Below are 13,516 nucleotides of genomic sequence, written 5' to 3' on the forward strand. Positions count from 1 at the left end.
CGGAATGACACTAGTATTAATGACATCCAGATACATGGATTTGATCGAGAACCTACCATCCTTAGTCAGTTTCCAAATCAACCTATCTGGTTGCTGAGACAGCTGGACATCCATCAGCCTTCGTACAAGATGAAGCCATGCCTCCCAACGATCGCCTACTAGTGTCCTCCGGAAGCTAATATTGAGAGGCGTGGACTGTAAGACAGATGCAACGTATGCTTCTCGACGTTGAACAATGTTATACAGTGTGGGATATTGACGCTCCAGAGGTGTTTCTCCTAGCCACGTATCCTCCCAGAACCTCGTACTAGCCCCATCACCGACTAAGATTTTTACCCTGTTAAAGAAGAAGGGCTTGACTCTCATCAACCCTTTCCAAAACGGTGAATCAGTCGGGCGCATCGTGACCTGAGCCAAAGTTTTTGATTGAAGATACTTATTACGCAGAATTTGAGCCCAAGTAGCCTCTGTCCCGGACGAAAGTTTAAAAAGCCACTTGCTAAGGAGACATCTATTCTTGATCTCTAGATTTTCAATGCCTAGACCGCCTTGGTCCTTGGGCCTACAAATGATATCCCATTTGGCAAGCCTATACTTTCGTTTCAACTCATCGTTCTGCCAAAAAAACCGGGATCGATAAAAGTCTAACCTCTTCCTAACTCCCACCGGGACCTCAAAAAAGGATAAAAGAAACATAGGCATGGTGGTGAGGACCGAATTAATCAGAATTAATCGATCTCCATATGACGTGAGCTTCCCTTTCCAACAGCTTAGTTTCTTTTCAAATCGATCCTCAATGCACTTCCACTCCTTGTTCGTGAGCTTACGATAATGAATGGGTATGCCTAAGTAAGTAAACGGTAGCGAACCCAACTCACATCCGAACAATTGCTTATACGCCTCCTGGTCCTCACTAGCTCTTCCAAAGCAAAACAGTTCGCTCTTATGGAAGTTAATCTTGAGTCCAGACAATTGTTCAAATAAGCACAACACAAGCTTCATGTTCCTTGCTTTCACCAAGTCATGCTCCATAAAGATGATCGTATCATCAGCATACTGCAGAATGGATATACCCCCATCAACTAGGTGTGGAACCAAGCCCGAAACCTGCCCCGCCTCCTTAGCCCGGCCTATTAAAATAGATAGCATATCAGCCACTATGTTGAATAGAATGGGTGACATGGGATCACCCTGTCTTAGACCTTTGTGTGTCTGGAAATAGTGACCTATATCGTCATTCACTTTAATCCCTGCACTCCCTTTTTGCGTAAAGGACTCGATTTGGTCTCGCCAAGCCTTGTCAAATCCTTTCATACGCAACGCCTGATGAAGGAAAGGCCATTTAACTTTATCGTATGCTTTTTCAAAATCCACTTTAAAAACCACACCATCAAGTTTTTTTGAGTGGATTTCATGGAGCGTTTCATGCAAGACGACCACCCCTTCAAGGATATTTCTATCCGGCATGAAAGCTGTCTGGGACGGTTGCACAACCAAATGCGCAATCTGCGTGAGTCGGTTCGTCTCAACCTTTGTGAAAATTTTGAAACTGACATTAAGCAAGCAAATGGGTCTGAACTGCTCAATGCGAATAGCCTCTGTCTTCTTAGGAAGAAGAGTTATCGTTCCAAAATTGAGCTTGAACAAATGAAGCTGACCAGTAAACAACTCAAGAAACATGGGCAACAGGTCATCTTTAATGAAATGCCAGCACTTTTTGTAGAACTCCGCCGGAAACCCATCTGGTCCTGGCGCTTTATTATTTTTCATTTGTGCAATGGCCTCATACACCTCCTTCTCCGTAAAAGGGGCAGTCAAAATCTCATTCTCTTCCGTCTCAAGTTGGGGAACATCCTCAACTCTTGACTCATCCAAGGACACAAAACTCTCTTCCGGAGGGCCAAACAGCTGCTTATAGTAGTTGGTAATGTAAACTTTCAGGTTTTCCTGACCAACTATCGTTCCTTCATCTTGTTCTAATTGAAAAATTCTCTTCTTACGATGCTTTCCGTTAGCAATCATATGAAAGAATTGAGTGTTATCCTCTCCTTGGACAACCTTTCGAACCTTAGCTCTCAAAGCCCATTTCAATTCCTCCTCACGGAGAAGCTCTTTCAGCCTTAACTCGGCCTCCACTTTAGACTCCAACTCACTGGTATCTAAGACAGAGGTTTCAGCTTTTAACTCGATGGTATGAATCATCATAAGGAGCCTTTCCTTCTCCGCCTTATAAATTCCATTCGTATGCTTAGCCCATCCACGAAGGAACCTTCGCATATGACGAATCTTGCATTGCCACCGCTCAATGGGTGACCTTCCCCCCGAGTCTTTAGCCCACTCTCTAGCTAACAATTCAATGAATCCTTCTCTTTCAAACCAAGCAAGTTCGAAGGAGAAAATATTCTTATTACCAAAATGAGTTGGAGCCCTGAGTCAACTAGTAGCGGTGTGTGATCCGAGATACCTCGTGTCAACGCCTGCACCGTTACCAGAGGAAACTTCTGTTCCCAATCGACACTCGCCAAAACACGATCAAGCTTCTCAAACGTCGGAACCGGTAGCGAGTTTGCCCAAGTGAATTTCCTACCCGAAAGCTCTATCTCTCTGAGATCCAAGCTCTCTATGATAGTATTGAACATAAAGGACCATCTGCCGTCAAAGTTGTCATTACTATAAATACAAAAAAAGGCCAACCCAAATAAGTTGTTTTCTCAAAAGGAAAATTCATGTTTAAAGATACCAGGACATAGTTTGATCGAGCATGCATACCGGTCTGTTCCATCTTATGGGTGAAAATCTATGAGCCAGCTTTGGTGGATCAGGGAGCGATATACCGGTGTTTAAGACCCGCACCTCGTTGTTTGTGTCGAGCAACTGTTTTTGGGATCGGGTATCTATTCCGCCTATGGTTTCATCTTCGTATGGACAACTTGAAATCAGAGTTTGTAACAGAGATCCTAGATCACGGATGTCAAGATTTAGTGGCTCGCCTCACAAGATGGCTTGAGTTGGCATTCCTTTCGGTTGGTTGTGAAATTGATAGATTCACTGTGAAGCTATAAGAGGCACTATGGCCTAGGTGATGCATTATTCAGAGATAATTGCTATGGACGTTGCCCTTAGGGCTTCTTTGGCTAGCGGGGTTGTAAAAACGTAGGAATAGAAAGAAACACATGAATATGATATGGATGTATGTGCAAAACAGATGATTAACAAACATAGAAATTCAATCAACTTGGGTGTTTGGTTCATGAAAATTGGAAAAACACAGAAACCTTAATAAACATAGTCAAATCAAAGTCAAACCACATGAAGATATATAGTTAGAATGTTATTACAATTTACACCATTAAGAGTCTTAGCCTCTGTTCTTTGTGCATAGGGATTTGAAAAAAGGTCCAAGTGGAAGTTAGAATTTCTGTGCTTTTCCTTGGAACTGGGATCAAAGAAAATGGCCACAATTTTTGGTTGCTCCATTCCTTTGAACAAAAGACATAAATAGTACCATCATAGGGGAAAATATTTCTATATTTTCTCTCCACTTTTCCTTTGGCCAAATTTAGGAGCCATTAGTTTATTATTTCCCTCTTAGATTTTGGAGTTGGTCAGTACACTAGCTGGGTTTTTTTTTTCTGAAAGTAAGCTGGCCATTAATTGAGCTGCAAACGTACGTGTGTATACAGTCGCTGCATATTTGGAAAGGGAAGGCTAGCTAGGTGGGACAAAAAGGCAGAAAAGGATATGCATATTTCGAAGCTAATAAGAACTAACTAAAAACAGATGTTTTTTTGGACTTTAGCCTCACTGGTCATCGATAAAAGGAAAGGTAGATGAGAAAGGGACATGACTTTTGTGCTACAGCATGATAGATACTGGAGAGACATACATGAATGTGCCTAGATGCTCCGGTCATTAACTGACAGTGAAGTTAGTAACTGTACAACTTTTTCACCACCAACGGTACAATATTCCAAAATATTTAGGTTGGTTAAATTGCAATAGGATAATTAGCATATGCGTTGTAGTATGCAAACAGAATGTGTGCAGAAAGAGCATCCGGATTCCTAGCTAGCATCTCGTACAAGAGGGATCAAGATAGACATAACAACTTTCTCTCGCCATTTATCTCTTTGAGTTTATTTAATGCATCTTTTGCCGCTTGGGACTTTAAATTTGACGTCTAAATTAAAAGACCATATGTAAAGTAAATTTTGTTACCATTATTTTTAGTCAAATTTTATGGTGATGTGCATCAACCCATAAATACGATGGATGCAAAAACTCAGTTTTATAAGGCGAAGAATGATTTCTCCATATTACTACGGATTGATCTTCTGTTGAACCCCAAACACATATCGTCCATGGTGGGGTTGACTATCGTTGACATGCACCTCATAGGTCGTCAACGGAGATACAAACCAGACCCGCTAAGGGGATATCCACTGATGCCCAGGGTTCCAAAACCCCATAGAGCGAAATCCCCTTCTCCTCTGTCCGGTCGCCTTAGCAGCCCGTCAGTGACCACGACTTTCTGCTCGCAGATCCAGAAGGCTCCCCATCAGTAACACTGGAGCCTACTCTATAAACGTGTGAGACCACACTAAACATAATCTGTTGATAATCGTACTAGTCTTTGGATGTGTGTCCTAACGCCCTCAGTGACTAGAGAAATTAGATAACATCGTACGACTTAAAGTTCCGCAGATGAATCGCACATTCATTGATCCAAGTTGAGGTTGTATTTAGGGACAACTAAGACTAGATTTTTTGAAATATATGTGTTGTGGCCAATAAAATTATAATACGGCCAAAATATTTCTAGACATGCATATAAATATGATTTAATAAATTCCAGATTGAAATACTACTATCAATGTGGGTGCTCAAAGCTTTCAATGTTTGGATTAAGACATTTCCAAAGTGTCTTTGCATACTTGGATGTATTTTTTTACTTCTGGTGTTCTTTGTACTACCTTGACAGTTAATGAACAGATCGAAATTTTTTCTCAAAAGAAACTAAAGAAAATACATCTAAAAGTAAATAATTAGATGAACCTGAAAACCTAATGATATAAAATACTGCCAAAAAGGATATTTCGCTCTATAGCTCTTCTATAGAGCGTCTCATACCATTGACTATAAAATTTCCAATGGAGAAGGTATTTTTATATATCTAAATAGCAAGACGCCACTATTTAATTTCTCTCACATGCGCTTTCACATCACCTCAATTATTGGTAGTCGTACGACCTAAATTGTGTGGCATGTACTCATAACTATGTTTTTGTGCATTAATATGTCCATACAAATCATGCCACATCATCAATTTATGCATGCCTTTTTCCCTGGTGAATCAAGTCATGCACGTCGATCACACATTAATTTTCCTACGTTAATTTCTATGTGGATATGGATAGTATATGCGTTGTACCATTGAAGCAAAAACATCTCATTCATATTTCACATTTTTGTTAAATGTTGGTGTCGTCGTGTTAAGTTCAATTCAAAAAAGTTCTTTTTGTACCTAGTTGTCACGTAACTTATAGCTTCATTGTTCTCTAAATGTAAGCCGAGAGCATTCCTATATTAATTTTAGATATTTTAAACACGTGTTTATTAATGGACCTCCATAGCTAGCGAACATTCGTTGTGAGGGGTGGCATTTGCAAACATTTTTGTTGGCAGTTTCTTCAAAGATGTGTGGCAGTTTCTAGGAGGAAAACTGAGGCAAAAAAAAAAGGCAGAAATTGCCATCTTTTGATCTTGCTTCGCAACTAAACCTGTCGGAAAAATGCTTTCGCTTGCCATCCCCTCTCCGGAAATGCTCGCCAGGTAGCATTTCTATTATTAATTTGTTTCAATATTATTTTCGCAGCTCATACCTTGGACTAAAAAAATCCAAAGGAAAAGATATAGGGTTGTAAAAGATGCGCTCAAAGGGAACCAGGGCAACAAAAGCGAGGGTATATTAAAAAGAAAATTAAAAAAATCAGAGAGTTTATTTCGAGCCCAGGGACAGGTGGAGCATTAGCATCGTCCTTGAGCCGGGCCCGGCACTGTACATATATTCTCGCGGGAAAATGATCGTGGGGGGCTTTTTTCCTAATACGGCCAGCGTCCCGTGTAAGCTAACGTTTCGGGAAAGTCCGTCTTCTTCATCCTTTCCGACCACGCACACACCCAGCAGCAAGAATGAACCCTGTCCTCCAATGATCTCCCCCGTACGACCCATCCGAGGCTGTGTGATCTTGCTCTCCCTCCCCGTCGTCACCATGCACGTGAAACGGGCGGGCGGGCTTTCGACACCTTCCCAGCTACGGCCGGCGGCAGCTGATGAAGCTTACATCAAATCGAGCCAAGGAAGCATGCACCCCAGTCACCGTCTCGCACTAGCTAATTGGCAGACATTCCCTGTGCCCGCTTGCCGGCCGGCCGCGGCGTGACCGCCGGTCGGCCCAGAGCCCCGGTCGCAACGCAAACCTACACGCCAGCAGGCACGGACAGAAACCACCATTAATTTGCGTGGTGATCATGATCAGGAGCTTATTACGGCAGACAGATGCATCCATCGGTCTCGCTTCTGCCTGTGGGGGTCAAAAGCGCTGCCGGTTGTACCACGTCCACAGAACCAATTCAATAGAGAGAGGCGACGAGATTCCGTGGCCACGCCAGCTCGGCAGCGCCAAGGAGTGCTAGAGCGGAGAGCAGCGGCTGAACTGGTCTGGACATGGACATGGACATGGAACATGCCAGGCTGAGCTTTTCGGCCCTATATAAAGTGGCCACCGGCCGTGGGGCAACACTCATCATCACCACTTCCTCAATTCACAGCTTACGCTTACTCTTGCTCCCTCTGCTGCTAGCTAGCCGGTCGATCTACACTAGGAAGAAGGAAGGGGAAATGGCCGGGAGGGACAGGGACCCGCTGGTGGTTGGCAGGGTTGTGGGAGACGTGCTGGACCCCTTTGTCCGGACCACCAACCTCAGGGTGACCTTCGGGAACAGGACCGTGTCCAACGGCTGCGAGCTCAAGCCGTCCATGGTCGCCCAGCAGCCCAGGGTTGAGGTGGGCGGCAATGAGATGAGGACCTTCTACACACTCGTACGTACACAGTCACTATCTAATGCCTATATATATGTTAAGCTCTGAAAGTGCTCGCCACACGCACATGATCGATCGAGCTCTATATATAGTACGTGTGGGAAGATGATTCTCGATGCTTCTGTTCACAGCATGTTTGTCTTGGCAGGCACATGACTAATGCTCCATCTTGCATATGGCTCTGTGCTAGCTCTCTGGTGTTCATCATGATTTTCTATGCTTCTTTTCTATTCGGGGAACATTGATTTTCGATGCTTCTGTTGACATGTTTTATGTTTGTTCTGGCAAGCACACGACTAATTAAAGCTCGATCTTAAATATATGCTTATGCACGTAGTACTCTCTACGTCTCTAGTATTGATCATGATGTGCACGCGTGTACTGCCTGCAGGTGATGGTAGACCCAGATGCTCCAAGTCCAAGCGATCCCAACCTTAGGGAGTATCTCCACTGGTAAGTAAATTTGTAGCTCAGTTGAATAATTTCTCTTTCCCTAGATATACACACTAGCTCATGTGTGTGTGTGTGTGTGCGCGCGTGTGCATCTACATGTGTGTGCAGGCTTGTGACAGATATCCCCGGTACAACTGGTGCCTCGTTCGGGCAGGAAGTGATGTGCTATGAGAGCCCTCGTCCGACCATGGGGATCCACCGCTTCGTGCTCGTGCTCTTCCAGCAGCTCGGCCGGCAGACGGTGTACGCCCCCGGGTGGCGCCAGAACTTCAACACCAGGGACTTCGCCGAGCTCTACAACCTTGGCCCGCCCGTCGCCGCCGTCTACTTCAACTGCCAGCGTGAGGCCGGCTCCGGTGGCAGGAGGATGTACAATTGACCTACCCATGGCCCACGTACGCCGCCCGCAAAGTCAGCAAATTATCCAACGTGGCTAGTTTACTAGTATATAGTTTGTCATAAGAAGCCAGCCACGAATTAATTAAGCATTATCTATATATTGGCAACACATACACTACATATATGCATACTATGATCGATGTAAAACTAGCCGTACGCATATATGCATATCAACGGCTAATTAATTAATTAAGGGGGGATGAACCCTAGATCAATGGCTTGGTACTGCACTATATATATAGTCTGCAATAAACTGATGCCAATAGTATACAGCACACAATATTGGAGGAGCTACACGCCATGTGCAACTTAGAGCTACCTGGTACATATCTGCAGGTTGGTCTTGACTCTTGTGTGTTCACTTATGCGTGCATGAACATCAGTCAATCATATAGACATAGTTATGCATGGGAGACAAACATGTAATTGACAGATACTGCTACAAGACACAGTGATATGTACACACTTAGCGCAGTAGCAAAGCACATGCATGTGTTGGGCCTTGTACAACTTCCTCATGATGATGGCAATATAATCAAGTGTCAAGTTATGTATGAGACCGGTGGCTTCTCTGTGATGATGAACAATATTAATGTCTGGTGCGCTAGCTCATCAATTTGTGTCTTATACTAGATGCTTCAGCTGCCTTTGCGTCGATCAGCAGAAGACACACCTTTTTTTTTTAGAAACAGCAGAAGACACACCTTTTTGTTTTTGAGTGAAGCAGAAGAAGACACACCTAAACATATGTTTAGGTGTTCCTAAACATATGTTCCAGTAATGGGCTTCCGCCAGCATGTTTCATAGCCATGGGCTTCTCATACTTGCGGCCTGACGGGCCCCAAATTGGACGTGAACTACGCTGAAACGTGGTCACCCTGCAAACTGGCCCAGATAGTGGAACGGCTAACAAAGTTGGGCCGGCCGGGAAACGGGCACCCTATTTCTCGCGTTCAACGAGACGAGAGGATGCGCTCGCTTCTGGGGGCGACCCAGATGGGCCAGCCCAGCCGCGGGAGCCACAGCCAACTTTTTTCTGTTTTCATTTTTACTTTATTTTTGTACTTTTTTTATACTTCTAAATATTCTACATATATACATATATATTACAAAAATACTTCAAAAAAACATTTGAAAAATTGTTGAACAAGTATTAGAAAATGTTTACCAAGGATTTGAAAAATGTTGAAGAAGTATTTGAAAATGTTGAACAAGTATTAAAAATGATGAGCAAGTATTCGCAAAATGTTGAATAGGTATTAAAAATTATTGAATGATTATAGTAAAAATGTTGAATAAGTATTTGACAATGTTGAACAAGAATTAGAAAATTTGAAAAGGTATATTAATTTTTTTGAATATGTGTATGAAAAATGTTGAACAAGTATTTGAAAATATTGAATAATATTAAAAATATTGAAGAAGTTTTTGAAAAAATGTTGAAAAATTATTTCAAAAATATTGAATAAGCATTCGGATAATGTAAAATGTATGAAAAAATGTTGACCGCTTGTTATGAAAATGTAGAGTGAAAACGAAACCCAACATAAGAAGAAAAAACAAAAAAGTGGAGGAGAAAACGGGAGAAGAAAAAAACAAAACCAAAGAAAAATGGAGAAGAAAAAAAAGAAAACCAAACAAGAAATGGAGAAAAAAAATGAAAAACCAGTAAAACCAGAGGAAAAAAATGAAGAAAACCCTATGAAAAAAGCAAACGAAAAACGAAAAAAAAAGGAAACCAGAAATACCAGTGAAAAAGACACCTCAAAGCAGTGTGGTGGCTAGCAGCGTGATATATTAGCTAGTAGACCAGGGTTCGAACGCTGCAGCTCCCCCTTTGGTTCTGTATTTATTTTAAGTGGGCTGGCCCGATATCTCGAAACTCTTAAGTGAGACATCTCCGGAGCGATCGCTTAATGCGATAAATAGCTCCCGCGCTGGGAAACAGGCTAGAGGAACAAGAAATCATTTTTTTCGCCCCTAAAAAACAAATTGTATTCTGCCTTCGACAATATTTCCTAGAGGGACTCTTTCTTTTTTATTTTTTTGAAGGCAAACATGCAAGGCTTTATTATTCTGGAGTTACGTAACTGGGGTAAAGACAAGGTTTTCGGATTGACCTAACCAAACATAACGATCAACCCCTAAAGCTAGAGTGTGTTTTGCAAGACTATGCGCCTCAACACTCGGGGTCCTAAACTCATGACAAAAATTACAAGAAATGAATACAGACGAACGCAATGATATTTCATGTATAACTGTACCAAAAGAACATGCACTCACTCATGGGCGCACCTATGTCTCAAGAAGTAGGGTGCTCACGTGTCAGGCGCCTCCTAAATGAGTCGGCCCAGCAAGAGGAGGCCACAGGGAACTGCCTCATTTTTTATTTTATTTTTTTTACTTTTTTGGTTTTTGCTTTCTTTTTTCATTTTCGTTTATACTTTCCAGGTTAAATGTGCATAGAGAAATATTCCCATGTATAAAAAAATTATACAATGTGTACGAAAATGTTGATCAATATTTTTAAAATGTGTAATCAAGAATTTTTTAAAAAGTTAATCAAGTCATTGAAAAATGTTATGTTTGAAAAACATACTAAATATGCATAGAAAAAAATGTTTGTCATGTATAAGAAAAATATATGCAAACAAATAAAATTTGTATGTGTTCATCATTTATATAAAAAATGGTAAAGGGTATTAAAAATGCTGACCATGTATTGAAAACTGTTAATATGTATTCAAAATTTGTTAATCTTGTATGGCAAAATGTTAAATATGTATTAGATATATACCAAAAAATTTATAATGTGTATGGTGAAAAGTAGAGATAAAAAAAGTTTTCTAATCATGTATTACAAAATACTAAACATGCATGTTCCTACGGTATACAAAAAATATTGAATGTGTACTGGAAAATTCTGACATCTTTTGAACAAAAAGGAAACCCAAGAAAATCAAACAAAGAAAAACAAAGAAACTCAATAATAACCAAAATAAATAAAGAATAGCAAAAATAACTGAAAACCGAAGAAGAGCAATACAATAGAATGGAAACATAGAAAACCAAGAAAGAAAAGAAACAAAGAAATGCATAAAAAGTGAAGAAAGAATGAAAAGTAAAAAAATCATTGAAAACAGAGAAAAAATAATAAATATAATTGAATAAATAAAGGAAAGAAAAATCAATGAAACTGTGAAAGAAACAAAGAAAACCGGTAATATAATGAAGAAAAAAAAAGCGTGCGACCGAAGCCAACCCAGGCAGCGACCGAGAGGGAGCAAACAATGCACTGCAGCATGCAGGACAAAGCTTTAGGCAAAACTGTAGGTTGTCTCGCTGTAAGCGAAATACAGTTCTCGCAGTTGCTCTTGCATCAAATAGTGTAATTTGTTTTATTGGTTTTAGGAACCTCTCTGCGGTTGTTTTTTTTCTCTGCGTTTTCCTTTATCCGTTTTCATTACTTGGTTTGCCTTTGGTTTCTTTCTGTTCCTTTTGTTTTTTCAATGTTTGTCTTTTTTTTGTGAATATACCTTGAACATTTTTGGTCTACATACTAGAAAAAAAATAGATGCACGTTGAACATTTATTAATACACAGTGAACATTTGTAGACACACACTAAACATTTTTCATGAACTCCATTAAAAAATTGTAAGACATATGACATATTTCTTATGTGCTTATGAAATTTTTAAATGTCACAAACATTTTTAAATGTTATAAAAGTTCTAAAAGATTAATTGTTATGAATATTTTATTTTTTATTTTTCTTTTTTGCGAAAATTGTTATGAATATTTTCTGTATGTCTAAAATATGTTTCAAGCGTGAAAAACAGTTAAAAAGTTTCAGAGCATTTAAGAATACGAGGAAAAAGTTAGATATTAAACAACAAAAGTGCATAAAGGCAGCCTCCACCACGTGTTCAGCGAGTAATCCTTCGGGAGCCACAAAGAGTCGTTTTTTTGTGGGCTAGGAGCATGACACTTGAGCTGCTCTCACCCGCTGCCAGGTGTCATGCTTTGGGCGCTTCTTCCAGATTTTTTTTTATTCTTTGGTATGCTATTTTGGCTTTTTGATGAAAAAAGTTGGCTCTGGGAGTTTTTCCGCTATGCACTCTAGGAGTTTTTTCGGGTTTCCTCCAGTTTTGGGAAAAATCAATTTGAAAAAAATTGCGTGAAAAATCTTGATTTTTCCCTTCCGCGAGTGGCACAAATTTACTTCGACACGCATTTTCTTCCTCGAGAGGCACAGTCACGCCTCTCAGTAAAAGAAAAAATGTGTCTTTTTTTTCCTTCCTTGAGATGCACAGATTTACTAAAAGAAAATTCCTTTGTTATTCCACAAGAGGCACTGATTTACTTCTTGTGGAGGCATGGCTTTGCTTCAGCGACAGTCACTACCTCTTGAAAAAAAGTGTTTTATTCTTTCCGCGAGAGGCACAAATTTATTTCTCGTGTACGCACAGATTGCTTCAGCGAGTGACACAGTCGTGCCTCTGAAAAACAAAAAAATGTATTTTTTTCGCAAGAGACATGGATTTGCTTTTAGTGGAGGCACTTTAGTGGAGACATGTGTTCTAATTTTGAAGGTCTCGAACGCGAGGAATCCAACAATAAAATCGTTTCAAGATTTGGAAGCACGACTTAAGAGATAAAATGTTTTGAATAAATGATCTACGAAAAAGGAAAACTCCCACGAGTATGCACCGTAGAACTGGGGTTTTCCCATGAGCGACGTAGCTGTAGGCGAGACCGACTGACCTACTACTCTCAATAGGTGAGCCATAAAACTGCACATCAAATAGGAGGGTTGACGCGCATGCTTCATACCCCCACCACCACCCACTTATTGTGACGTCCCATTGCCATGGCTCTGTAGAAAGCTATTTCACTTTTTAGCATTTTTTTGTTTTCAGTTGATTTCTATTCAAGATTTAAAAAACATTTTTTGGGTAAAAACATACCTTTTTGAAGTTTTGATGTCCCCAAATAGCTTTTAAAATAATTCAAAAACGTCTATAGATTCTTAAAACACAAACGTAACATGAAAAACATGATTACATTTTATTACAAAAACAGGAAATTTCTGAAAAAATAATGGAAACATTTAAAAATTTGGTACCTCTTTTGAATAAATATATAATGATAAAATAAATAAATAAACAGAAAGAAAATCAAACAAACCCTTTTTATCGGTCATGAACCTTCTAGACAATTACCAAAACTGGGATCCGTGCAACCTGAATGGGCCCAAAACACATGGCTTGGTGCGAGTCGCATTTGTCCAATAACTTGACGCACCGAGCGTTAGTTACGAAATACCTTTCGTATGGTGCAACTGTTCCATGCGACCGCAAAACGTCCATACATGGCTATGCGTGCTCGACCAAATATCGTGCTCTATTGCTCGACCACTGGACTTGGCCTACACTCACAGTTAGTTTCATTTTTCTTCCAGTTGAATGAAAGAAAACATAGATCTCAGACCAGTGCAAAAAACTACTAGGCCCACTCGAAAAAAACAGGCTATCATTTATTTTGAAGATTATAAAAAAGG

The 13,516-nt window shown here is 40.4% G+C and overlaps 1 protein-coding gene across 1 annotated transcript; it reads left to right on the forward strand.

Annotated features, from left to right (window-relative positions):
• The first annotated feature begins 6,797 nt into the window (after positions 1 to 6,797).
• Positions 6,798 to 8,511, forward strand: LOC123150313 (protein HEADING DATE 3A). The gene is made up of 3 exons (XM_044570170.1): positions 6,798 to 7,102; positions 7,494 to 7,555; positions 7,664 to 8,511. The coding sequence occupies exons 1-3, from the start codon at positions 6,902 to 6,904 to the stop codon at positions 7,932 to 7,934; spliced, it is 534 nt and encodes a 177-aa protein (XP_044426105.1). The 5' UTR covers positions 6,798 to 6,901; the 3' UTR covers positions 7,935 to 8,511.
• The last annotated feature ends 5,005 nt before the right edge of the window (positions 8,512 to 13,516 follow it).

Source organism: Triticum aestivum, chromosome 7A (genome assembly GCF_018294505.1).
Source record: "Triticum aestivum cultivar Chinese Spring chromosome 7A, IWGSC CS RefSeq v2.1, whole genome shotgun sequence".
Lineage (NCBI taxonomy): Eukaryota > Viridiplantae > Streptophyta > Magnoliopsida > Poales > Poaceae > Triticum > Triticum aestivum.